General features: G+C 34.9%; 4 protein-coding genes across 5 annotated transcripts; 2 read left to right on the top strand and 2 right to left on the bottom strand.

Annotated features, from left to right (window-relative positions):
- Positions 1 to 26: 26 nt before the first annotated feature.
- LOC110726490 (ABC transporter A family member 7-like) lies at positions 27 to 18,405 on the bottom strand. 2 transcript variants are annotated; one of them, XM_021905967.1, is made up of 19 exons: positions 18,319 to 18,405; positions 7,735 to 7,909; positions 6,981 to 7,278; positions 6,609 to 6,676; positions 6,387 to 6,519; positions 6,157 to 6,276; positions 5,720 to 5,838; positions 5,164 to 5,328; positions 4,646 to 4,808; positions 4,432 to 4,557; positions 4,250 to 4,333; positions 2,837 to 3,198; positions 2,505 to 2,705; positions 2,245 to 2,354; positions 2,022 to 2,106; positions 1,763 to 1,891; positions 1,441 to 1,546; positions 796 to 884; positions 27 to 566 (listed from the first exon to the last, which is right to left on the bottom strand). In XM_021905967.1, the coding sequence occupies exons 2-19, from the start codon at positions 7,810 to 7,812 to the stop codon at positions 267 to 269; spliced, it is 2,736 nt and encodes a 911-aa protein (XP_021761659.1). In that variant the 5' UTR covers positions 7,813 to 7,909; positions 18,319 to 18,405; the 3' UTR covers positions 27 to 266. The 2 variants fall into 2 exon arrangements, with proteins under 2 accessions (XP_021761659.1, XP_021761660.1); XM_021905968.1 differs by lacking the exons at positions 7,735 to 7,909; positions 18,319 to 18,405 and having other exon boundaries at positions 7,153 to 7,229.
- LOC110726573 (ABC transporter A family member 9-like) lies at positions 8,361 to 17,782 on the top strand. The gene is made up of 19 exons (XM_021906054.1): positions 8,361 to 8,603; positions 9,380 to 9,608; positions 9,786 to 9,961; positions 10,162 to 10,347; positions 11,166 to 11,460; positions 11,509 to 11,741; positions 11,853 to 12,219; positions 12,645 to 12,832; positions 12,926 to 13,117; positions 13,238 to 13,397; positions 13,505 to 13,722; positions 14,564 to 14,681; positions 14,783 to 14,859; positions 15,011 to 15,100; positions 16,222 to 16,365; positions 16,514 to 16,795; positions 16,897 to 16,977; positions 17,126 to 17,302; positions 17,415 to 17,782. The coding sequence occupies exons 1-19, from the start codon at positions 8,361 to 8,363 to the stop codon at positions 17,652 to 17,654; spliced, it is 3,696 nt and encodes a 1,231-aa protein (XP_021761746.1). The 3' UTR covers positions 17,655 to 17,782.
- A 921-nt stretch (positions 18,406 to 19,326) lies between the features above and the next one.
- On the bottom strand, positions 19,327 to 21,481 carry LOC110726491 (pentatricopeptide repeat-containing protein At1g08070, chloroplastic-like). Its single transcript, XM_021905969.1, has one exon. The coding sequence runs from the start codon at positions 21,233 to 21,235 to the stop codon at positions 19,391 to 19,393; it is 1,845 nt and encodes a 614-aa protein (XP_021761661.1). The 5' UTR covers positions 21,236 to 21,481; the 3' UTR covers positions 19,327 to 19,390.
- A 1,299-nt stretch (positions 21,482 to 22,780) lies between these two features.
- Positions 22,781 to 24,067, top strand: LOC110726243. The gene is made up of 2 exons (XM_021905702.1): positions 22,781 to 23,419; positions 23,816 to 24,067. The coding sequence occupies exons 1-2, from the start codon at positions 22,827 to 22,829 to the stop codon at positions 23,862 to 23,864; spliced, it is 642 nt and encodes a 213-aa protein (XP_021761394.1). The 5' UTR covers positions 22,781 to 22,826; the 3' UTR covers positions 23,865 to 24,067.
- Positions 24,068 to 27,467: the final 3,400 nt, after the last annotated feature.

The following is a 27,467-nucleotide window of genomic DNA, read 5'->3' on the forward strand; positions in this document are numbered from 1 at the left end:
TAAAATCACTTCATTAGATCAATACATAAAAACATTGGTTTAATGTTACGATAAATGTGGAGCAGCTCAAAACTGTCAGTCACATCCAATGAACTGTTTTTACTACAACTTAGGCACAACACCATTACAAAAAATACTACACCTAAAAGGGGAAAATTGTGGAGCATGTTGCACTACCAGCTGGTAACATTGTACCTAATACTTATCTTTGAAGACGTAAAGAAAGAAGTCAAATTAGAGCTTGAAAACGTAGATGGTAAGAAGAATTACTCATCAGACGAAACAGCTTGAGCCTGACAAGTGACCTTGATGAAGACATCCTCAAGGGTGGTGTCAGCCAGAGCCCAAGCCTGAACAGGAAACCTGCTTTTTGCATCCTCAACAAGCTGGAAAATATCAGCGAGGCGGACTTCATGCTTGGGCAGCTCAAATTTTTGAGTACCGCCCAAATGGTAGGTTTTATTAGCATTGTTGCAAAGTTTTAGTACCATATCCTCCACTTCTGTATCATTCCCTTGCACTGTAGTCATTGTAAAGATGAAGTAACCTCCATATCTAGCCTTCAGCTGTCATATACCATCAATGCAACCAATGTTTTTCAGGTACACACCAAAGGAACCAACGATTTAATAATATTGTAATGACAGGATTAGAACAGGAATAGTTGAACTAAATTCAAGTTGCAAAACTTAAGAAAATTGAACTGTACTGAAATGAAATCCAACTCAACTAAAACATATTGAAATAATAAAATTAAGTTGCAATGAAAACACTATATGATACTATGAAACTTGCCTCTTTTGGATTTCCTACACAACGCAGAGCGCCATCAACAAAGACTCCTAGTCTATCACAAAGAGCCTCAGCCTCTTCCATTGAATGAGCTGACAAATATTACAAAAACTGTCAGAATTAGCCACATCCTAAATTGACTAGTTTACTTTGAGATATCCCTTTCCAAGAAGAAAGGGCAGTACGGCGATATTGATCACTTTTGTTACCATATCACATAGTACTAATTACAGTGGCCTTAAGAGAGTTCAACAGATGCAGCCAATGAAAAAACATTGCATCAACAATATAATATGACGTACATAGCTTCAATTGTCACTTTCCATTTCCTAATAGATTTGAGTAACTCAATACAAAGATGATGTGCCCTGGTCTACTATTATGTCAAGATTATTATCATATTCCACAATGAAGAGAAACCAGTAGCTATAGTATTTCTTGAAGCTTCTGACTGCTTAACAGACTTAAGTACTAAGAAATCAGTGGTTGTATAATAATGAGACTTAGTCCTAAGAAATCAATGGTTCTAACTGCTTCTGAGACAAGTGATTATCTTTAGACTAGATATATAATATTTTTTTTTTATGTATATTAATAAGACTAAGTCCTAAGAAATTAATGGTTGTAAAGTAGCACTAGATTACTCACTTGTGAGAAGAATTGTACGATTTTTCTTTGCATGCTTCACAACATTCCATAGACTATTTCTGGAAGCTGGGTCTAATCCAGTACTTGGTTCATCCAGGTAAACAATCTTCGAAAGATCCAAAATAGTGGTATTAGGATAAAACCTTTGGACCAAGACACAAGCATATTACAGTGGATAGGATCGGTGACATAAAAAAAATTGTAAGGACAGAAATCCATAATTGGGAGGAAAATTTATCTTAGACGAGGTAAATCATGATAAAATTGAACAATCGGCAATATAAACAAAAGAGGCCAGGAATGAAAAATTCTTAAAGGAAACCTTAGGATCGCCGATTAGTGAAATTGCAACACTGAGCCTTCTCTTCATGCCTCCACTATATTTGCCAGAATGTTTGTCAGCAATACCACCATGGAATAAGTTAACATCTTTGAGAGCCTCTTCAACTGCCTAAACAATAGAATGGAGTAGGAAAATGTTATTTGCTGTAAAGAAGGCAACGTAAAACATTATTAACTACTTACGGTATGCATTCAATGACATGCCATATATTTTTTTCCCAAGAGAACAAGCGAAGTACCCGTGTCAATACAGAACCTTTAAGATTCTTAAGTCTACCGTAAAAGTATAGATGCTCCCTTCCAGTAAGTGTCTCCCACAGCAGGCTGCAGGTGCAAAATATATTGAAATTTCAAGACTTTAACTACAGAACGTGAGAGACAAAAGGTAGTGAAATGCCATTATCAAAGAAAAATGAGCAACTGACCAAACTTTTAAAGCAAAAAGGCAATATTCAAACTTACTCAAACTGAGGGCAAACTCCCATGCAAGTGTATACATCATCCATGGAAGTTGTTATGTCTAAACCTTCAATGTATGCAGTGCCTGAAGTTGGATCCGTGAGACCAATCATCTGTTGAGATGTATTAGAAGTTAAGCCCCATAAAAAAAATCATGGCTCGAGAGTATAATCTGACACATTATTCTATCATTACATCCATTTGAAAGGATAATACTACACGCACAACATAGATAAACAGTATTACAGTAGATTTGTACTGACCATACTGATGAATGAAGTTTTTCCTGCACCATTAGGACCAAGCATGCCAAAGCATTCTGACTTTGCTAAAGCAAGAGACAACCCTCTAACTGCAGCCTTTGCTGGATTTCCATCTCTTCCTGGGTAAATCTTCTTGATATTATCACAGATAGCCGTGTGGCTTGTGCTTCCTTCTTGCATCAATTGTTCTACCTTTTGTCTCTGCCAGAAGACAGAAATGCAATTGTTAAACAAGGCAATTTTTCGTTCTAAAACAAAGGCGCATGAATCCGGATCATTGACAGCTGATGGCATGGATAAAGAAGCTTATCAATATGAATTAAAATTAATACCTCTTGGGCCACATCACTATGATCATTTGAAGAGGATAGTTGAGAAGTATATCTCTGCATATTTTGCTGCTGGAATTTAGGTTTCCTTCTCAAGCAGTGTAAGAAGTATAATGGACTTTTAGTCCTGCCACTCCCAGTGGATACAACCTGGTCAAGATAATAAGCTAACAAAAGCATAACCTTCCACTCAACCATCATGATGGCCATAGCTGTTTTCAACCCATTTCCTGGGTCATTTAAGTTCTTCCACTGCATTCCAACACCAGCACCACTCCTAGCAAATGAAGCATATTTTTGGAATTCGTACACTCCTCGGTACAGCGCAAACCCAGGAAACATCTCAACTAGGACTATGGTTTTACCTGGACAATCAGAATTATACAAAAACTTAGTACAACATTAAAATAATGCTTCAAAATTGAGTTTTATATTAGCAGCTGTAACTAACATGGTAAAGTAAAAGGCACAGTTTGAGTAAACAAATTTGAAACCAATACAGATCATCATTGTTCTTGTTGCATATAAATTTACTGGTGAATAAAACGCCACTATTACAAAGGTGATTTGGGTTAAATCACTCAAATCTTAGAATTCTATGGGTTAGGACAGCATCAATAATCAATAACTAAAGACGACTGCAGAAATGACAAATGTAATCTCTTGGTTAAAAATTTTCCGGCCTTTTTCATCTTACCTCTTTTTTTTTTTTTCCCACTTCTTTATGACATCTATTTTATAACCTATATAATATTGTTTTTACATTTTCGCAATTTTGACAATAAAATTTATTTCAATTTTAAAATATCAATTTGGTAACATATAAATGTATCTATTGCAATTTTCTATTCTTAAAAGTCATATCAATAATAGCATGTGGAAAAATCTACGATAATAAAGTATGTAATCTTAACTAATCAATAAAAAAATAGATAATTTTTAAAGAATATGATTTTCCTTCCCAACTTCAATATAATATATGTTTGCAATAACCTATACAAAATTAAACGAATGTTATTATGTGTGTGTTGCCAGTTAAAGTGTGTTAAGTATATAGCACGGGTACTAACCTAAAATTTTTATTTGCATATAAAATCTCGTAGTCCTTAAATTTCTTTCATTTTCTTTATAAAATCCAATGTATCAATAACCTTGATGTCTCTGGTATGACATGACTTGTTAAAAATTTAATAATCGTGCGTGGTATGGGATTTAAGCTAGTGACAACTATTTCTAGGCATATTATTTGAAACACTTAAATGACAAAAGTAAGGAAATTCCATTCTTAGCTGATTTTTAGGAATTTCGTTTCACTCCTAGAGGCAGGAATGGGATGAACATGTATTATACTTGTACTAACATAAAAGGAGCACATATATACCTGAGAGATATGGAGGTCCAGTAGAGTTTACTTACTTGAAAAATCAGAAGATTCAAAAAATTTTGTGACAACATAAAATGCAATGACACAACATAGCATCATGAACGTCGAGCAAACCACTGAAAAGTGATAACACAAGCATGATCATAAATAACTTATAGAGTAGAAGAAATTAATAATTCAAACAAATTGGCACATGGAATTGTGATAATCAAACCTTGAGCAGTCTTCACTGTAGGCACAAGAGCAGCAATCACAAATGCAAATGAAATCTGCCAGTTTACATGGACGAAATAGAACATAGATTGTACGATGTAGTCATTCTTGGTGAAGAAATATAAACCTGTAAAATTTTAAGCGCGTTTACTGCTGTGACTAATAAGACATAGAATGGGGTGAGATGTCGAAACTAAAAGTGATAATATGCTTACCTGATAACTTGCCAGCAATGAGAAAGAATTGTACAAAAAGAAGAGAAACAAAAAGGCAGTATATATAAGTAATCGACCAATATGCTGTGTCACGAAGCCCATGCATTTTCATCATGATTCGCAAATTTTTTTCCTTTTCATACACAATCAAGGTTACTAAGACCTGATTACAAAGACATGCTTTGAGTTAGCATGTAGAAATCTGATAAAGCAGTATAGTCAGTTTGTTCAGACCACATACACAAAATACAGTATTTCAGGAGGGCTGATGCACCTGCAAAGAAGTAAATGTTCATGATATAATTGTACTGGATCACATCTTTAAACTGTAATACAGTGTAATTACTGAAATCATGCAAATTTTCTTTCTTCTGTTTGTGTGCGGTGTACCAGCCCTCTTTTCTTATTAAAATATACTACTTCCGGAAACAACTCTTCATAGTAGCATTGTCTACAAAATGTATATGGAGCATTCAAGCATAACCACTCGGTAATTCTTTAAATACTAGCATTCTTACAGTTACTGGAAATAGAAGTAGTCCAAAAGTTGTCATACGCAAAAATAAATCCACAATTTCTGATAACGAAGCACTTATTCTAAGTGTGGTTGGTACTTCTTTCATGAACTCAAACAGTATCTGGGTACCAGATCCTTGCAAAGCCTGCAGATACACATTGGATGCCTGCACATGCATATTATCTTACCAATTAGATTTAGCGTTTGAGAAGAAATTAGGGATGTTTGGAGTATTCAGAATGCACCAAACCACAAAACAAACCTTTTTTTTTTGGAGCGGTTTGTAGTTAAGGTGCAGTTTCCATAATTTATGAAACCAAACCACAGCTCAATGTGGTTTGTAGTTCAAACCATAAATTGCTGTTATAATTTTTTTTATTATTATTAATTATCATGACAACCCTATGCTAGTGATAGTTTATAGTCCTAAAAGCGCCAATAAATCAAAATACTTAGATCTTTCATGGTTTGTTAGCATGAAAAGCTTGATAACCCAATCAATCTTGATGTTAAACACAAAGGGTAAATTTTTGGAAACATAATGTGTGGAACCTTACCATATTCACTAACCTTGGCAAACGAGAAAAATTAAAAGAAAACGCGGATTCAGCTCTACTTGGTTCGCTCCAAAGAATCACATTGAAGTTGGCTTTGTTGGTGTTCGAGAAATCAAGTGCTGTCACAAAGTAAACCAGCAAAAAGAGATTCTTATCATTAAAGTATTTGCCACATTCTGCTACTTAGACTTTTCATCTAAAAAACAAAGAATACTCTTGGGTATAGTTGTTTGCTTGTTATATCTTATATGACTTCTATCCTCATACAAGAATTGATGATCTTACTTTTTCTTTATGTAAGTATACATTTTATGAACAAAATTAAACTGATTCATAATTTTTAAAATCTAAGGAGTCTTAACTTTTATAAAAAAATATTGAGTTAGAGTAAGGTCTATTATAGCAGCAAAATGTGTTATATCAATTTATTATACTACCTGCACCGAAATTGTTATCAATCTTGTTTTGTTTGTTTGCTCCGTTGCCTTTGTATACTTCCTTGTTTATTTCAGATGAGCTGTTCCGCCACAATTTTAATCCTTCCACGCATTTTACTTCTGAAAACATAACAAATTGTAATATAAGCAATAATTAAGGAGTATACAAGATCTAAACATACTATTACTAGGAGAAATTGAAGGGTCAGAAGAAAATAAGTTTGTGATACCTTTCCCAGTCGGATAAGGGAATGAAGAATTGGCCTTGCACTTGGTTTGCAGATAATAGAGGGGTGAAGGCGAATCAGGTTGGAAGGCAACATCAACCAGATAGTTTGATTGAAATAAGGGAGCTGGAGTTGCCTGGTACACGTTTTATCAAAGCTATTATGAAATGCTCTTTGTAATTTGTATCCAACTTAATTAACAAAAAATCAAGTATGCATATTTACCAAGACTAAACGATCCATGTCAGAAGGGTTTTCAATAGACACTGGTGGAAACATTTTTTCTGCCATACCTGTCATTAACATTTTATAAGCTATTGTCATGCATGATATAGTATATTACGGAGTAGTATTTAATGAGAAAATGCAAATTCATCTCCGAGATACATAACTACTTTATTGTTTATCACATGACATTCTCATAAATCAATAACTTTTTCTTAAAAGTGGGCCTCATAGTGATGATGAATGGATTAAATTATTGATTTATTTAATCCAACAATATAGTATGACATGCTCTCTACGTCCATAAATATGTTTTTTGTATCTACTCCCTACCAAATTAGATAGAGAAAGAGATAGAGGGAGAGAGTGTACTCATGACAAAGGATTGATTGGTGCCGGTGAGAAGAAAAGTGACAGGGCAATTGCCATATACTCGACAAGAAGGAGGCGGCAAGTCAGAAAAAGGCATATATTTGGATCGGACAGCACGTTTGGCATCGGGTGGAATTTTCAGAGCTGGTGGCCAAGGGACAGGGTTCCTTACCTCCATCGACCTTAGACTCTCGCTAGACTCAGTCAATGTCCTCATATAATGCTCCACAGTTGCAAAGAATCCTACTATTACCAGCGGAGTTATCAAAAGGCAGAGGTTTTGTGTCCTATTTCGTTTCTGCATTAGAAAATCACATGCCCAAAACCAAAAGTATATCAATACAGAGGGGAAAAATATTTGCTTTCAACCTTCATCATTAATATGATTAGTTGTGTATTCAAAAACCTTAATGACTTAATTAACTTATTATTATCTCTGATTCTCTGCCTTATCTTTACATCTGAGATATTCTATACTAATTGGAAGATATCTGATTATCCTGATATAACATTTTTCTCCCATTTGAATTCATAACATGTAACTTTTATACTCTTCCTAATAAGCGTTCCAAAAAAAAAAGGCACGCTTATTATTTAGAATAACGTGAGAATCATTTATAATAATAAATAAAAATGGCGCGCATATTATCTTGAAACTAGTCACATGCATTCATTATCAATTTATCATGGAAGTTCTAATGATGTTGCTGATAATGCAGACGCATTTATGGATGGAATAAGAGAGAGCACATACCTGATAAGTAAGACTCTTTCTAAACAAAGCATTAGCCTGTGTAGCAAAGCCGGCACGTCCGTGTGTTGAAACCTCCATGACCTCTAGATCTTAAACCAGCCCAGCAAATCTCTGATTGTTAAAATTGTTGCTGCCTCTATATTTCCTCCTCTCTTAGATACGTACGATCAACTTCCTAAAATAAAAAACTTACAAAGATCAACAGTTTATATATGGTTAACAAATTGTTTGTTTATGATTTGTTGGACTTCTTTTGCGGACAAGAAATTATTCACTTTTTTAAAAAAAAAAAAAAAAAAAAAAAAAAAAACAGAAAATCAGTGGCTAAGGAAATAGCTATAATTTTAACCATTTAGATAAACTATAATGTAGCTAGTCCTCTGCACACGTATATATATTTCATATGTTTGATTAACAAGGTTTTTTAATCTCTTTGTTTTCTTTTTGTTATATTTGAGCTTGTTTTTGGATTATAGTTTTAAATCGAGAAAATGAAGTTACAAAGCGGGATCCCTCTGCTAATGCAGCAAATGAAGGCCCTATTAAAGAAAAATATGTGGTTGGCAAGGAGGAAAAATAACACCTTGTTCCAACTATTCTTCATGACTTTCTTCTATATCTCCCTAATGGCTGTCATAAACACGATGAATCACGCCATAAACAGGGCAAACCCAGAGAACCGTGACATGCCTGACCCAGCGTACAAAAACCTCTTGCAGCCAATTCCTCCTTGCGAGGAGTTTAGTGTAAGGAAGCCCTGCTATGACTTTGTTTGGAGTGGCGAGTCATCGGACTCCAAACGTAGGATTCAACGCATTATTGACGCTATTATGGCTAATAATCCAGGTCGACCCATTCCACCCTCCAAGGTATGTTTCATGCATGACTGCATGAGGAAGCCCGTTATTTTAATCTGTATTATACACCCACATGTGATCGTCTATTGTGCTTGAAATGTGAATGATGAGCAAAATCAAGCTTTTGGAGCATATGGAACCTAACACCTATGTTACCTAAACATGTATACCCTGCATACATGAGTCCCAAATTCAAATAGAGTTGCCATTGAAGAATAATTGCGTTTATTGTTTGATAGCTTTGGGGTAGATTTTCAATTTTGCTCTCTACGATTTGTAGCCTCCCTCCATAATGCACATGACACATGCCCATTTACAAACTTATTACGAAATGCTCAATCCTCCCCTTAAATTCTTGAATTCGATGTAATTCAATTATGAGTTAATGAGAGACTTCACACATAATAATATAGAAAGACAAGGGAATGGGGCGCATGTACTTCAAATGATATCAGCATTTAGAACAATTAATCCAAGTAACTTTCATACTGATTCATAAAGGCTCAAACAATCATGTATACATACACCTCTTGCAGGCCTTGCAGCACGTGTTAGAAGGGAGTACCTAACTTTAGCCTACACAAACTAACAATCGATTATTCATGTATCTATAGTAGTATCATTTTGGGTTTGAGATTTAGTGTTCTGTAAAAAAATATTTGCTAGGAGTTTCGGTTTACGCCAGAAAATGTAGTAGAACTAAGGCATGTGTGTATTGTCGTTTTTGATTATTGATCTGTTGATATTTCTGACTGATTTGATGATGATCAAGAATATTGGGAATGCAGGTTAAATCGTTCAAAAATCAAAATGAAACAGATGCATGGTTCCTTAACAACCCTGCAGTTAGCCCAGGAGCACTGCATCTGGTTGACAGAAACACTACAGTCATCAGCTATGGAATTCAGCCCAACTCCTCAGTGGTATATATAATTCCATCTCAAGAAACCTTTCTTAAATTCCAAATTCCCCTTCAGATTGCAGCAGAACGAGAAATTGCTCGAACCCTTGTTGGAGGTACATCAATCCACACCTTTCTTTCCTCAGCTTCGTGATTTCACTTCTGTTACAATTATACATTTCCTTTCACATACCAGATATGAATATCAATTCCCTAACTAGTTTTTCTGTTCTATCTTATCCCCTCTTTCTTTTCTCCCTCTTTGTGTCTTCGGAAATAATAATCTGGTTTAGATCAGAATTTCAACTGGACTGTTGGCTTGAAGCCATTTGCTCACCCTGCCGCCAAGAATTCTCAGGGTGAGATATTTTTGTATCTTGGAAAATTATGTTTGCTGCTGATCAGCATGCAAGTTTTCCAAAATCAATTGAGCAACTTGATCATAGAGAAAGAACAAAAACTACGTCAAGTAAGTTTTCAAACTACTCCCTTAGTTACTAAATAGTTTTCCAAAAAGAATAGTCACCTATCCTGAAATGATAATAATAATAAAATAAATAAATAAATAAATAAATAAAAAGACATTACAAGAGTTGCCCTATGACCATAGTTTAAGATTGAGAGGCAAAAACACATTTTTCACATAATAACGCTGTTCTTATTTGACAGGCAATGAATATCATGGGGCTTTATGATACTGCCTACTGGCTTTCCTGGCTCGCATGGGAGATTATAATGACGTTCCTTGTTTCATTATTCACAATGCTCATAGGGTTGCGTTTTCGATTTAGATTCTTCACGCGCAATAATTTTCTAGTTCTCTTTCTTGCAATGTACCTTAACCTACTTAGTATGGTAAGTTCATTTATTCAAGGAATCATATATTCATATATATTTTTCAAAAAACGCTATGAATGGGAATTACAAATTCTTTTTGTTAGAGTTCAATCAGTATTAGGAAAAGCCTGAAGAAAGGATGAATGTTTTTTTATAAATAGGATAACGATCACAATTTGACCTTGCACCCTTTTCCTTGCCAAATTTAATCACTAGCACATGTGTACATAGATATTCCTTTCTTCTTGTATCAATGGTTACTTTGATAGGACAAGTTAAACCAGTTTTTTTTTGGGATAACCCCTCCACATAACAGTATGCCCTTTTCTTTTGTTACAAAGTTTTAGGTAATAAGTTGTAGCATGATTATCAATAATTATTCTAATAAAAAGTGTGGAAGGAGAGTAGAAATTATAACTGAAGAGAGAGGATGTAACACCCTGGCTTTTAGTTGTGGAAGGAGAATGGTAATACAATAGTGTATTAATGTCTTTTATAGAAAGGAGCAAACTAATTTCAGACCAACTAAACAGGAAAGTGAGCACATTTTTATAGGATGGAGGTAGTAATTTGTTGTGAATTGACATAGCATGGGATTTTGGGAACGATTCAACTATTTAAGTGAAATATAAAAATTAAAGGAAGAAGATGAACCTTGACTGATATAACCTAGAAAACAGCAATAACACTGGATATGTATTACAATATTATTTTTTACAATAACAATAACAATAAGCTTGATGATCCCCAATGTGAGTTGTTACTACTTCGTGCGTGTACCGGGGTTTCAAAACTCTACTTTGCTATGCGCACTTGTCCCCCTCATCTTTTTGAAGCGGCCAAGATTTCTTTTGATGTGGCCCCTTCGGGCTTCTTTGGAGTGCATTGTCACTGCTTCGGGGCCTGGTTTTGGTGATTGGCAATGGCGACTTGCCACCTTACCTTTTGCTTATGGTGGATTGGGTGTTTATTCAGCAGGTAATATTCGGCACTATGCTTTCCTTGCGTCGCGTTTGCAGTCTACTGGTCTTCAGGCTACGCTTCTTCGCAATTCAGGTATTGTTGGTCCGGGACCGGCCTTCGATGATGCTTTTAGTCTTTTTCAGAGGACTGTGGAGACTGACCTTATGAGTAACCCTAGTGAGATCGCTGCCCCCAAACTCATGAAGAAATTGGCAGATATATATTTCACGAAGGATACTGCATCTGCAACATCCACTTTCTCCTTATCTCCGCGTCAAGTTGCCTTATGGAAGTCCCAGCAGGGGGATCACTCTTCTGCCTGGTTACGGGCGGTCCCAATATCGGGGTTGGGTCAGACTATGAATGGTAAGGCTTACCGTTCTGTTCTTTGCTACCGGTTGGGTGTTCCTTTGTTCTCCGTTTCGACGTCGTGTTCTGCTTGCTCAAGGGTTTTTGATGGGGATATTTATGGGGATCATGCAGTGTCTTGTGCTGGGATGGTGGGTATTAAACATCGACATAACGTTGTTCGTGATATCCTTGTTGATATTTGTTTTCAGTCTGGGATTTCTGCAAGAAAGGAGGTTAATGTTGGGTTGAGTGGAGGGAACGATGGGACTCTTCGACCTGCAGATGTGTTGCTTTATTCGTGGGACAGATGCCTTGATATATGTGTTGACTTGATGGGGTCTTCTCCTTTAACACAGTCTGGGTTGTCTGACTTTGTTCCTGGTCGTGCTGTGTCGGCTACAGCTCAGCGGAAGCGGGACAAGTATAGGGCGCGTTGCATGGCAATTGGCTATGGTTTTCTTCCTTTCTCCTTTACTTCGTTGGGGGAATTAGATAAGGATGTTGTTGCGTTTCTGAAGCGAATTCAGGCGTTCACTAGGACTCGGGATATTGGTGCTCGTGCAGGTGCTGGATCGGGTTTGCTATAGCTAGAGGGGTGGGGGTCTAGATAGTATCTCGGCTCCCCATTAATAATAATGAAAGTCATAACTATTTGTCTAAAATACCATAGCTATTAAGCCAAAAGCATAATACTACATCTACATATTCAAAACTCTAACTATAACTCGAAAATTTTAACTAATGACTTGAAAGCTATAATTAATAACCAAACTATACCCAATTACCATAAATAATAAGCATAGAACTCCATAATAATAAACCAAATAAGTAAACATTATATATTTCCTTGAATTATGTGATTAATTATTAACGGATTTCCATATGTATATACTTTACCTCATAATTCCACATTAATTTGGTTGCCAAACACACTTTAGTAGTATGCTTCCATTGCGTTTTAAGTCCATTTTTACTTATCTGTTTGTCTCTTTGGCTTTTAGGGGGTTTTTCATTAGTTCTTTCCATATCCGCTGCTAACCTCACCCCTTGTTATACACCTATACTAGACGAGCATTGCCTTTTTGGTGTCTACAACTATCAGCCAGTCACGCTCAGCAAACCAGGCAACGGTGTTTATCTTTTTTGGTGGTTTCACCCTACAGGCAAGTCACTTCCCATTTCTGTTTTTGTTGGCGACAACTAGGAAAGGTAAAAATCATTGTCAGTACGTCAGTCAGTCACAAAATTTTGATAACTTACATGTTCGCCAATATTCTTCCAGTTCCTGGCAAAATACATGCAAGATGAGAAGATATTCAAAATCATCAAGCATATATTGCCATTTATTCCCTTTGGCAGAGCAGTTGATATGCTTACGACAGCTTCAAGCAGTGATCCAGGGATGAGCTGGAAGGGACGGAATAATTGTCCTCAAGATCCAGATGAAGTACAACAAGAATGTGACTTCACAATGGTATGTGTCCATATGCCAGAGTTAAATGAGTAAATTAGTAGGTCCGGAAAAATACAATACCAAAAAAGAGAGGAACTACTGGAAGGTTTTCAATTTCACTAACCTTAATGGTCCAAACAGGATGGCATATACATTAGGCTCATAGGAGCCTTCTTTTTGTGGCTTCTCGTGGCATTATATCTTGACAACATACTTCCAAGTGAGAACGGTATACCCAAGTCACCATTTTACTTTCTGAACCCAGGATATTGGACAGGAAGAGGAGGGTTTGAGGCACTCGGTATAATTCCCTCCCATTCAAAAAAGTAAACAGCACCTATGTAGGAATTCTTAGAGTAATTGTTACTTATAATACTTCATCCATCAACTTAATTTTTAATGTTTCAGAAAGTGGCATTTTTGGCCGTACAAGTTGGCTTCCAAAACCTGAGATGATCATGCCAGATGATGAAGATGTCCTTAAAGAAGAAAACAAGATAAAAAAATTTATGGATGATGGTAAGGTGGATCCAGATGTAGCTGTTCAGATACGCGGTCTTGTCAAGACTTACCCAGGAAAACTGGATAAGAAGTTAGAGATATCTCCTCCATTCCATTCTGTCAAGGTACTTTCAGGGAAGTATACTGTTGTAAAATTTTGAGTGAAGTCTTGAGTCAAGACAGAGTTTTGAGGGAAGTTCTAGAGCTGCAACTATTAAAGGGAATAGTTGTTGGGAGCATGAGTTTGTTGAGGAACTCGTTAGAGGCTCAAGTTCCTTATAGGTTGTAACAGAATCGTTGGCCTAATTAAGTGGGAAGTTTGAGTCTAAATTCCTTGGGGTCAAGGTTTTTCACATCCTTTTAGGCCTAAAGGAAGTTTTTGTCGTAAAATCTCTCTTGCATTGTTTCTTTACTTGTGTTAAGTTCCTTTAAATTCTAAAAAAAAGTGACTAGCAAGTTTCATACTAAAAATTCAAACACCCCCCCCCCCTCCCCCCTCTTCTTGTAGCATTCATCTAAATAACACATATCATCAATCATGGATGATAAATTAAATGACAGAAAGAAAGAGGGGAGAGGAGTGGGACTGCAATTTTCTTCCAAATACTCCTAACTAGAGAGATATGGTTCCTCCCAGTCTCTTCTTCCCTCCCCGTTTTCACATCTGAACATGAGAGATGGATCCTTCAGTTTCCCATCCAAAACAATTACGTTCCTTAGTCATAAAGAAGCATGCACATTCCTATTGAGCTTCTATCTTTCATGTCTTTTTCTTTTACTGATGTAGCTATGCCAAGGCCTGGGAGGAGAGAGGAAAAAGAAGGGAAGGAGGGGGGGGGGGGTGGGGGGGGACTGCCTAATAACATTATATTATTTTCCAAAAACAAAATATTAAATCCTGTGGAAATGTAAAAGTAGCTACCATTTTAACTTTTTTTTTTTTGCTTCATGTCTCATATTCTGTAGGGCTTATGGGTCAACTTCCCTAAAGATCAGCTCTTTTGCCTCCTGGGGCATAATGGGGCTGGAAAGACCACAACTATCAGCTGCTTGACTGGTATAACACCAGTGAGTGGAGGGGACGGTAATATAGCTTCTATCTTTATTAATTCCATAACCTTGCTTCTTCCAGTTCCTTATTCATATACACCAATAATCACTAGACTAACATCATTTGGCTGACAGCATTAATCTATGATCATTCCGTTCGAAGTTCTGTTGGAATGTCCAATATCCGAAAAATTATAGGAGTATGTCCTCAGGTATTTTTCTAAATCTTCTTCTCCTTTGTATTTTATGTTTATCAATACGACAATCCTAGTAAATGTTTAAACTCTTTCACTTTCTAGTTTCTACTGCTACAGTCTTGAGGATAAATAAACTGACATTTTTACATCCAATAAAATCCTGCAGTTTGATATCCTCTGGAGTGTATTAAGTGGTGAAGAGCACCTTGATCTTTTTTGCAACATAAAAGGCCTAAATCCTGATTCCATCCCAACAGTAAGTACCCAATATGGCAATATAGATCAAAGTTTTTGTGACATATATCTCATCTTTGTGTACAAAAAAAATCATAAGCATTCATATGCAAACTGATATCAATTAGCCAAAGATTTAAAAGCTTTAAGTAAAAAAGTTTTTTTTTTTTTTTTCCAAAAAAAAAAGTAAAGACTTTTTAACATCCACAGCAGTATCCAAGTTCATGTAAATGCTTCAATAACTCAAGCCTAATATGTAAAATCTCTTACAAATTTCCCTATTGACAGGGGCAGAGCCACGGGGGGCTGGTGGAGGCCCGGCCCCATGGCCCAAATTCGTGGCCTGTTATAAGCTCTAAGTTGGCCCCATAGTTCAAGTATATATAAAGTTGTTTCTACAATATTACATGTACTTTGCTTTGCTCTGGTGGTCAAGCATTTATGGTAACATTTGTTCTTTTTTAAAATCAAAGGTTATGGGATCGATTCCTTGTACAAGCATAACATTAAAAATTCTTTTTCACTCTTTTAATCTTTTGTTCTAGATTTTCGTCTGCCGTTTTTCTTTTGTTTCTCTGCTATTTTATTTTTTTTTCCTTCCATTTTTCTTTTGAAAGTTATATTATAATATAACAAAGTTTGTCTAATGAATGTCATGATACATATTAATCTTCTAGCAAAATATTTTAGGTGGCTTCACCACAATTAAAGAGAAAATTCCTTATAAAATAAGAAGGTGATGACTCAGAAGGAAAACTATTTAATTTAATTTCTTCTTAAAAGGTATTAAGAGTGAACAATATATTTATTTTTTCATAATTATATTATAGAGTACTTTTTTCTATAATATTTTCAATGAGGTATCGGCCTCCCTAAACCTAAATTCCTGGCTTTGCCCCTGCCTATTGAATGTTGACTATGTTGTATTAAATTATAATCACTTTATGGCTGCCATCATTTCTCTAATATTTCTTTTGTTTTTTGCTAAGTAATTTATTATTATAAGCTAGTTTATATGTATCATGAAATTGAACAAACCTCCATGTACTGAAATTAAATTTACTAGACATCTCACCTAACTCACCCTCCCCCCCTTCTCATTTTTTATTAAGAACCTATGTCTAAAGCTTTGATCACAACCAGATTGTTCACAAATTACTAGAAGATGTGCAGCTGGCTAAATCAGCTAAAGTCCGGTCTGGTAGTTATAGTGGAGGGATGAGAAGACGTCTCAGTGTTGCAGCAGCCCTTATTGGTGACCCAAAGTTGGTGATTCTTGATGAACCGGTACAGGAGTGATTTTTTTTTTTTTTTTTTTTTTTTTTTTTTTTTTTTTTTTTTTTTCTCTGGCCTAGCCTATATTTCCTGCTTGTTCAAATTTCACAAGAACAAGTAACTACCAGTCAGTATAGTGGGCTAATATTTGAGTTTTTAGACTACTGGTATGGATCCACTAACTAGAAGACATGTCTGGGACATCATAGAAAGTTCAAAAAGAGGGCGAGCCATTGTTCTAACAACTCACTCAATGGAAGAAGCAGATGTTCTAAGTGATCGTATAGGGATCATGGCAAAAGGAAGACTACGTTGTATAGGAACACCAATTCGATTAAAAATGCGATTTGGGACAGGCTTTGTTGCTAATATGAACTTTGACAAAAATGTAGGCGAAACAGGTAACAGAAGTCGAGAGGAGTTGAAGCAGTTGTTTAAAAGGGTAAGTTGGACAAGAGTAGCTTTTCAGATCCAAAATGTTCTTAACCCACCCATAGTTTTGCACTTTGCACTCTAACATATTATGTGATGCTACCATGGCAGCAATTGGATGTTGAGCCCATGGAGGAGAATAAATTATATACTACCTACGTAATTCCCCATGAAAAAGAGCCACTATTAAAGGTAAACACTCAGCAAGCCCGAATAGTCAATCATAGAACATAAAATGCTGACATCTACCCTACATACATGTTTAGCAAGAAGAATTCTAAAGTACGGACAATGAATTCATATGCCTATTCTAATTCTAATCTGATTTTGATTAAATCAGAAAGCTTTTGGTGAGGTCCAAGATAGACAAAGTGAATTTGGTATAACAGATATCCAGCTTGGACTTGCAACTCTAGAAGAAGTTTTTCTTAATATTGCTAAACAGGAAGAGATGGAAAGTGCTGCATCAGAGGAAAGATTCGTAACTCTGAGTCTGACATCTGGTGCCTCGATACAGGTAAGCCAATTCTGCTAACATAAACCTTTAGAATACTATACTTTCAGGGAGAAACACCAGGCAGTCTTTACTAATGAACTGTTCCCTATTTCAACTAATAATGTACATGCAGATACCCATGGGAGCAAGGTTTGTTGGAATCCCAGGAACAGAGTCTGCTGAGAATCCACAGGGAGCTATGGTGGAAGTGTACTGGGGAGAAGATGATTCAGGTGCTCCTGAAATATTGGGCCACTCACCCGAGAAGCCTATACCTTCTGGCCTAAATTTAAATATCCCCAAGTCAACAGCTACAGAACTTCAAGGAATTGTCATTCATCCTAGCCAAGTTTCTGATGTATCTTTTACCTAGTTATGTAGTCAGATTTCCTATTTAGCTTTGAAAATTAACTCAATCTTATCAAACAAGAACATTTGTATGCAATTTTGTCATATGTTTGAAAACAGAAAATAGATAAGAGGGTTAGAAGATAGTATCTTTTTTTCCTTGTAAATACTTGATTTTTAATGGAGAGGACTTTGATTTTCCCATTTATTCGGTACTCCTCCCAAGCCCACCATATTCACATAAAAGATAAAACCCCATTCTTCAAAAAGGAACTATAATAGGTGATTTGTTACAGGATGGTCTTCACATAATGGTACAACATTTAGTTGATTCCATGGTAAGAACCTTAGATCAGGAAAATATACTTATATACCTAAAGCCACCAATCTATGACAAATTAAGGGATATTCATCGCCTTAGAATTACTAAATTATCCTCCCTCAAATTTTGACCTTCTAGATAAGAGATTTGTTTATCACTCACCTCGATAGTTCAATCAATGTTTCAGGTTAATATGCAATGGGTAACTAAACCAACAACATATATGATGAAATAAGATCTCTACTTAATTTGGGTGAAAAGTACAACTAAACAAAAACTCAAAACAGATCACGGCACCATTCATTCAAGTAAACTTGCAAATTAACATGCAGCAGAAGAACAAGTTTTCAAGCTAAATGAAACTGACCTCATCAGAGTAAAGAGTAGACCATAATCTCTTATATCATCTCCAAAATTTTGCTTAGACAGCTTTCTTCAGGAACTAATTCAATATGTCAAAACCTGTAGCAAGGAAGTCACATAAAAATGCCACAATCAAGTTTAAATGAATGGAGGCTGACAGAAAACCTCATCTCATATCCCCTGTCTAAATTACTTGGTATCATCTCTTCCCAGAAATTTGAATTCTACTTTTTCCTAACAAGAGACTTTGGGCTCAAAAAAATTGGATCTACTATATATAACTTCAAAAGCAACCATATTTTTTTGTAAAGTAACTTTAAAAGCAACCTGGGTAGAAGGAGATTAATAGAAAATAAATTAATGCAAAACATCTGATTGCTGATTCACTTATCTGATGTTTTACCGCTTCATAAGAAGAGACAAATGGAAAGAGAAAGAATTATAAGTGCCGTGATACATTACTTAATAGAAAGGGGTAGAGACATAGAAAGCAAGTTAATTTTCAAGGTATGTGTGCACAATATCTCATACATTACAAGTCAATACTTAACCGTTGTTCTCCTTGACTATGTTGTAAAAATCGTGCAAATTATGTGGAACAAACAAAGATATCTTGAAGTCTATCGCTGATTATTTGTCCATCCTATTTAATTACTTGCAAATTGTACACAATTGCACTCATGCTTCTCGGAACCCAGAACTGTTCCAGTAATAAAATGTTACAGCTACAAAACTTTATACATATATTTGATTGGAGCAGTGGTAATATACCAATGCCGTATAGGCATATAGGTACTGTTAAACTTTAGAAAACTTAAGCCAAGGTTCCACCAACTGAACTAATTAATCAAAGTGGAGAAACACCTAGGAGCCTACCATGTCCCACCCTCACCACCACGGCAAAAAATAGAAACCATAAGAAACAACAATACTTCAGAAAATAAAAGGCTACAAGTACTTTATTTCATTATAAAGGCTGCTTAACAAAAGTGTAATCAAAACTTACAATATCAAAGCTGTACAATCTCCAATCAAGCTTTGCTGATGGGTGCTCCAATTTCCAAAATTGATATAAGCTAATATCCAAAATAATTCTCCGTCTCATCCGATGAAACCATAGCCAATCCAACAACCACATCATAGATCTCGCTACATCTAGGGTGCAATGAGTCAGCAACTAGAAATCTATGCATCCCATCCTCTAGTTCGATCCAACTATATGCTGCAATTTTCTGTACTTTTTTCTCTCTCAGCAAGTTTCTTATTCTTAGATTGTCTTGCCATCTTCCTGTATAGGCATATATGTTTGAAAGAAGGATATAATTGCCTGAATTCTCAGGTTCCAACTCTACCAACTTTGTCAATGCTATCTCCGCAAGATCAGTATATGAATGAGTTCTGCAAGCACTTAGTAACGTGCCCCAAATTACAACATTTGGCTTTTTCATCTGACATATGAATTCATAAGCCTCGTTAAGTCTTCCACATCTACAAAATAGGTCAACAATGCATGCATAATGCTCCACTTCAGGGACAATATCATACTTTGAATGCATGCTGTGGAAGAGTTTAAGACCCAGGTCAACTAGGCCAGCATGGGTGCATGCTGTTAGTAGTGAACCAAATGTAGCACCATCTGGTCTAACATTGGTTTTTTTCATTCTTTCGAAAAGAATTATAGCATCCATAGCATAACCATTAAAAGCTAGCCCGGTAATCATAGAGTTCCAGGATACAACATCTTTCTCATGCATCTGATTGAAGACTTGCCAAGCCTTTTTTATACTTCCACACCTCGAATACATGCACAGCAATGACGAAGCAACATACATGTTCGAGTCCAACCCTTCAGTTTCTATATACTTTTTAATCTGTTCACCAGTTTCTACAGAACCTAGTTGAGCACAAGCTGATAAGACACTTACTAGAGTTACATCATTTGGCTTAATTTTCTCATTTGTCATACATTTGAACAGTTCCAAAGCCTCAATAGCTCTCCCATTTTGGGCATAACCAGCAATCATAGAACCCCATGTAATAACATCCCTCTCATTCATGCGATCAAACACTTGCCGTGCCTCAGGAACAGCCCCACATTTTACAAACATCTCCATTAAGGCAGTCGACACTATCATGTTAGAAAACATATTATTATCATCAACATACTTCTTGAGTCTCAATCCCAATTCTAAATCTCCCAGGCTACCACAAATAGAGAGCACAGTCGCCACAGTAAATTCATTAGCTTGAGAATTCTCCTCTTGCATCATTTCAAATATTCTCAAAGCTTCCTGATGATCACCACAATGAGCATAGCAGGAAATCATCGTATTCCACGAAACAATACTTTTCTCAGGCATTTCATCAAACAACCTACGAGCTGCTAAAACATCACCAAATTTGGAATACCCAGACATCAAACAATTATAAGTAATCGGATCCCTATCTAAAATACCATCAAAAACCATTTTAGCAGATACCAAATCACCAGACCTTGCATACAAATCCATCAAAGCAGTTTGAACAAAACAATTCGACTCGAGCCCGAAACTAATAATCAAAGAATGAACTTGTTTCCCCAACCCCACCATCAAGAAAGCTGAACACGACTTCAAAACAGGCGGAACACTATAACTAGTGATATTATTATCGTTGCGACGCATCAAACAAAACATACCCACTGCTTCTTTGTAAGAACCAATCCTAGAATACGCGGAAATGAACATATTATACAAACGTTCATCTGGGTTAGGCATTTCATCGAACACCTTGCGGGCGTACTTCAAATGGGTCAAATTAAGCAATTTATGAGCAAAATTAGAAGAGAGAAAAGGGTATCTGGTGATAATTAAAGCATGAATTTGCTTAAGCTGGTTTATATGATGAGAAGAGCGCAGAATAGCCAAAAGACTGCGCTCCATTTTCAAGGTACTTTTGCTTATACAAGGTTGAAACGGAAGCTTTTTGAAATTTGGCAATGGCGGAATATAGCCGTTTGAAAGAATCTAGAATATGACGGCTGAACTGCGTCAGAATGTGGCGATGGTTATGCCGCGCCGCCGCCGCACGCCACCGTTATTTGTAATTTTACAGTGGACAGTTGCGCGCGTAAATGAGGAATACTTTTTTGAAGCGGATAAACTAATACTCCTTATATTTGTGATTGTATTAACATACTTTAGAGACGAGAAAAAATCTTCTAACCCTCACTTGTTTTTTGGTCCAATATACTCGTATACGAGTAAAGTAGTTAGGATTTGGGAGTAAGTAAAACTTTACCTCAAATACCCTTATACTTTAGGATTTAAGGTAAGAATCTTACAAGTGCATTAAGTCTTACTTAGCTATTCTCAGCATTTAAAAGCTTGAATCATACGCTATTACATGGACGTTGTTAGATGGTATCACCCTAATATGTACCAAAATACCTCTTCATTAGTACTAACAAATGCGAGTGTCTACTAAAGCTCACCCTCTTGACCATTAGACATCTCTAGTTAGTGTTCGTGAAAAAACATTCTGCTAACACAAATATGTATTAACGACAAGAATTGAAATATGATATCATAGTTGATAGAGTGTTTTTTATTGGTAAGAAGCAAAAGGAGATTGCAAGAAACCTTTCCCGTAAAGGAAAATTCCTAAAATTCCAATAAATTGACTAGTTTAGCAATGCATATATATTCGTAAAAAATGGTTGAAAAAATATAATATATGTAAAATGTTGGGTGCGTGAAAGAGAGTAACTAATTCATCGAACAATGTTGTCAAACACACTTTAGTATATATTTTTTTTGGGACAAGTAAAACTCGATAATTCTTCACATTTCAATAATGGAAGGTTTTAGGTAATATACTAGGTGTGAAGTAATTAATCATCCCAATCTTAAAACTTACACGAGATATAATTATACTAATACCTATATAAATATTTTTTTCAAAACTAATCTACAAGTATGTATCTCATATTAAGCTCACACAATTTATTTCTACATTTGAAAATGATATCATACTCGAAAATGGTTGTTTAAATAAAAAATAAAAAATAAAATAAAAGGCCTTATACACAAAAAATAGTTTCTTACAATCTTTTGTCCATAGAAAATCCGCTTGTCAATTTTTCCTAGATTCGGGTGGTAGAAAGTTAATTATGCCAAAATTGCCAATCCTATCAATCAACATGAACGTGCATGCAATAAATTAAAAATAAATCCAATTAATGGTTATATATTTCCTCAATTATTCTTACAAATTTTTTCCTATATACTTGGAAGCTCAAAATAAAAATGGAGAATCCTATAAATCGTTCATGTCCTCGTGTTAGGTTAGAAAACTCTATTTATAGGCTTTAACTTATTACAAACCTCAAATCAACATATATTTAAGGAGCATTCTCCTAAATTCCATTAAAATTAAGATTATATATATATATATATACCCTTTAAATTGATAGTATAGTTAATAAAACCTCAAAGAATTGTAGAAAAATAAACCTACTCCATTTTTATCAAAATGGGGGCTAGGAATGAAAACGGAGGCTCACCCTCTGGCTTGATGTTTGTGCTTGTGGGTATCGGCTCGCTTATTTCGGTCATCTTAGCCATCATCTTCATCCTATTTTTAGTAGTGATTATCATGTTTAGAATGTCAGACAAGCCTCAAGTACGCATCAAGGAGATCCAAGTCCCAAATTTTCAAATATTAGCAACTCAAAACCCTCCTAATTTAACAGCTAACATGGATGTTTTGTTCGAATCAGACAACGAAAACAAGTTCGTAGGCTTAGAGTTTTGGAATGTGGCTATGCAAACCGAGTGGTTTGAGGGAGGCGTCGACGTGAACGGAACTAATCAAATACAACATTACAAACAAGGAGGAAGAAGTGTACATCATTTGCCTAAGATGAATGTAGAATTTAAGGATGTACAAATAACTAGGTCCAACCTAAAAAAGGAGGATATTAAGCTTGATATTACCCTAAGAGGGAAGCTTAGTAATCACCTTAGCTTTATATGGTCCGTTAAACACCGTTTCAAGATTACGTGTGAAAAAGTTGCTATCGGTTCTCATTATATTCCGTGCAAGTTTCGATATGTTAATGTCTGGTAAGGTTGTTTTTTTTTTTTTTTTTTTCAATTTCGTTATCTTTCTTCTTTTTGATTTTTAAAATTATGAGATTAGTTATATATAACAATGTTGCACGCTGCATGTAACATGCATAAGGTTTCGACTTTTCATCAAGGTTATTTTGGAATGACAATAACTTTTGCAACCTTAAAAATTCTTAATCTTACAATAGTTAAAATTATAAATATTTAGAATTAACTTAATATAAGTCGTAACACCAATCTTAAACATGATTTTGTAAACAGCTCCTTATATTAGGAGTTGGTCATTTACAATATTTATGTTCGAGAGCCTACCTATAAAAAGATTTCAAATCTAGAATTATCTATCTCCGAATATTCCAATTAACTAAATATTTTTTAATGGATATACAGGAATTATCAATGGAAGCCAAGAGGTAGAATTGGTAAATACTCCCATTAATTGGTCATTTTGAAGCACAACATAGTTGTAGATAGAATCGTCTGCTAAGGCTAATTACATGTGCAAGAGGCTAATTAATTAATGTTTTTAATACAAATAAATGGTAGATATCACTTTAAGGATGCTTTTGAATGTTATCAAGAATAGTTAAACTTTAATTTGTAGCTTTTGGTAAGTAATCTTTTTTTTTTTTTTTTGGAAGATAAAAGTTGTATTATTGTTTTACCTTTTTTTTTTTTTTTTTTTTTTGGAGGACAAAAAAAAAGCTGTATTGTACTTCGCACGTATTATATTATGGATATTTAATTTCAGAATTTTATTACTTGGTAGATATTTTTTAGTAAACAGGTTTTAGTATCGGGACTTCAAAATGCTTTGAACAAGAGACTCAAGTCACTCAACTATTGACTCTTTTCGTTCCTTGGTTCCATTGTACTTGTAAGCCACGATATAATTCCACATTCTCTTTGATATTAACTCGTAGTAGTGCTATTAATTCCACATTCTTTAAAAAAAATAAAATAAATAAAATAAAATAAGTCAAAACATTACATACTACATACGAAGTAGGCCATAAGCTAAAACATTTCACTTAGAAATAAAGAGGGGATAATAGTTTTTTCAAAATTAACAATGGCTTATTTTCTCTGCTCATACGTACTCATCAATCATCATAACAAACATACTGTGTAATGTGAATTGAATAATACGAACAAAATGAATTACAACATTATTAGTAAATTTTGTTGTGTTAGGCCCTCTTCAGTTCACTTTTTTTATTCAAATACTATTTAGTAAAAATATATAAATTCATTTTAGTAAAAATAATTTCAGTTCAATATATAAAAATAAGTCACTACTACATAATTGAGAAAATGCAATGATCTTAATTAAGCAACGGTTAAAGACTATTGCAACGATAGAGTGCAACTGCCTAAGCTAATACAACAATTATTGCAATGGTTAAAGATCATGCAACAGTTTTTACAATAGTCTTAGCTAATGTAATGGTTTATTAATTATTGCAACAATTAAAAAATTAACCATTCAATTAGCTTAGGTCTTTACTCATTGCATTATTAAGTTCGGAAAAATAAGTTAAGTTCGGTAAAAAATAAGTTTTAATTATTAAAAATCAAAAAAATTATTTACAAATAGAGAATCTGTATAAATAATTTAAGTTCATTAAAAATAATTTCTATTGTTTTTCAATTCAATTCACTACAATTATTGCTTTTCTAAAAAAACAAAAAAAAAAAATCTTAAACCACCACTAAGGCCATGTTTTCTTCACCTTTATAAAATAATATTCAGTAAAATAATATCAATTTATTAAAAATGAATTCAATTTTGTAAAAAAAAATTTAGTTTAGTAAAAAAAAATTTAATCAGTAATTTCAAAGAACAAATATACTAGAGAATCAATATAAATAAGTTCTATCAGTAAAGATAATTTAGTTCAACAAAAGTAATTAATGAGCCACTTTATTGATGCGTGACTTTGTAGTTAGGTTCATTTAATAGCAATTGCAACCATTTTTAGCAAGATTTTATACTTATCTAATATTAAATGAATGACATACTTGTGGCAATATATTTGTAAATTATAATTCCAATAATACAGAAAACCTAGAAATAAAAACCCTATAAGAAAACTGGGAGAGAAAGAGAATGAGTAGAGGAGACAATACTTAATTTAGAAGTTAGTAAAATAAGTTAAAAAATTTAGTAAAAATAAGTTTTACCAACAAAATTCAACAACTTTATAGAACAAATATAAAAGAGAATTAGTAAAAATAATTTAAGCTCAGCAAAAATAAATAAATTTCAGTAAAGACATTTTTAGTTTAGCAAAAATAAGGTGAAAAGAATAAGAGCTTAACTTATTTTTCTTGAAGCTTATGAGCTAGTAATTTAATACGCTGAGCTAAAAAATAGACATTATCTTGTTAGACATTCATTACTAATAAGGGTATCATAAAAGGCACCCTGAGGTCATGTTATCTTTTGCTCGAATAAATTAAATTGTATTCAATAAAATTACTATAAGTCATATTGTATTAATCTATGGCTGGCCGCATTACACTCGCTAAATCTACCATCTCCACCATTAGTTCATATGCTATGCAAACGGCTAAAATTTCGAGATCGATTTGCGATGATATTGATAGACGTACTACCCAATAAGAATCAAGATGGACTAGGAATTCGTGGTGCAAGAGAAACAAATTCTGCCTTTTTAACAAAGCTCGGTTGGAGACTTAATTCTAACGGACCGAATGCTCTATGGGCTAGATTTTTTCAAGCCAAATACTGTAAGGGTAGATGCGACGTGGACATGTTTGAATCTAAAGCAAATATGTCCAATGTCTGGAGAGGTATCATTGAAAATGCTAACTTTATTTGCGAAGGTGCTCGAGCGACTGTTGATAGTGGTGATTCTACCTTGTTTTGGGATCACAAATGAAGGTATTCCTTTGGTTAATGGCACGACAGAATTATGATGACTAATGTGAATCATTTCAAGCGTAACATTGCTGACAATCCATGGTGCAAATTATGTGGTAACCTCGAGGAAACAACTCTTCATGTGTTAAGAGATTGCAGAGCTGCTAAAGAGGTTTGGAAAAATGTTTTCGACAGGGTACTTTTCAGCAATGGATCGTTCGAAATATTAAGATTCAAGCTAGAAACGATTTATCCCCTGAAATATGGCCCACATATTTTGCAATTGTGATTTGGTGGCTATGGAGGTGGATAAAAAGTGTAGTTTTCGGTGATACTCAAGATATTCCAATTGATGTGAATCAATCTCTTCTTGCAAAATTTGAAGAAGTCTGGAGGGTCTTGGGAGATGATAGTGTAGGCTTGAGGTCTAGTCGAAGCACGAGGCACGAAGTGTATGTTAGATGGCTTGCGCTGAATACTGATGGCGTGGCAAGGAGGTGGGTGTGTCATTCGTGACCATACAGGTAAATTAGCTTATGGTTTTTTTCTCAATTTTGGTGCTTGTAATGCCTTTATGGCTGAAGCAAAAGCTCTGGAATACGGGTTAATTCTTGCTGCCAGAATCCAAGCTGCTAAGGTCCAAAACCAGCTAGATAGTCAGGCTTTAGTTCAAGCCTTGAAGAATGCAGATGGGTATAATGGTGAAAGCGTTCACATTCTTACTAGATGCAAGCGTTTGCTAAAAGCTGATAATTGGCCAGTGGAAGTCCACCATATTTACAGAGAGGCGAATAGAGTTGCCGATTGGTTGGCCAATCAAGGCGTGTCACAGAACAATTCGTTCAAATTGATTCAACCCCCCTAGCTTTAGGGCATATTTTACATGAGGACGTAGTAGGAGTGGCCTGACCACGCAAAAAAAAAAAAAAAGGTTTTTATTTGTCCATGAATTAAAATCAATTTTATACTAATAAATTGCTTATGAAGAAAGCATATGTAATAATGAAAAATCAACTTTATTAAGTAAAAAGTTTGTATCAATTGAAAAAAGGTATCTTTATAAAGAGCATTGTTGCAATTTGATCAATAAGTAATAGTCAATTTAATCAATAAGAATATATTGGAGACTGCACATAATGCAAGTGAGTAATAGTC

Source organism: Chenopodium quinoa, unplaced genomic scaffold (genome assembly GCF_001683475.1).
Source record: "Chenopodium quinoa cultivar QQ74 unplaced genomic scaffold, ASM168347v1, whole genome shotgun sequence".
Taxonomy (NCBI): Eukaryota; Viridiplantae; Streptophyta; class Magnoliopsida; order Caryophyllales; family Amaranthaceae; genus Chenopodium; species Chenopodium quinoa.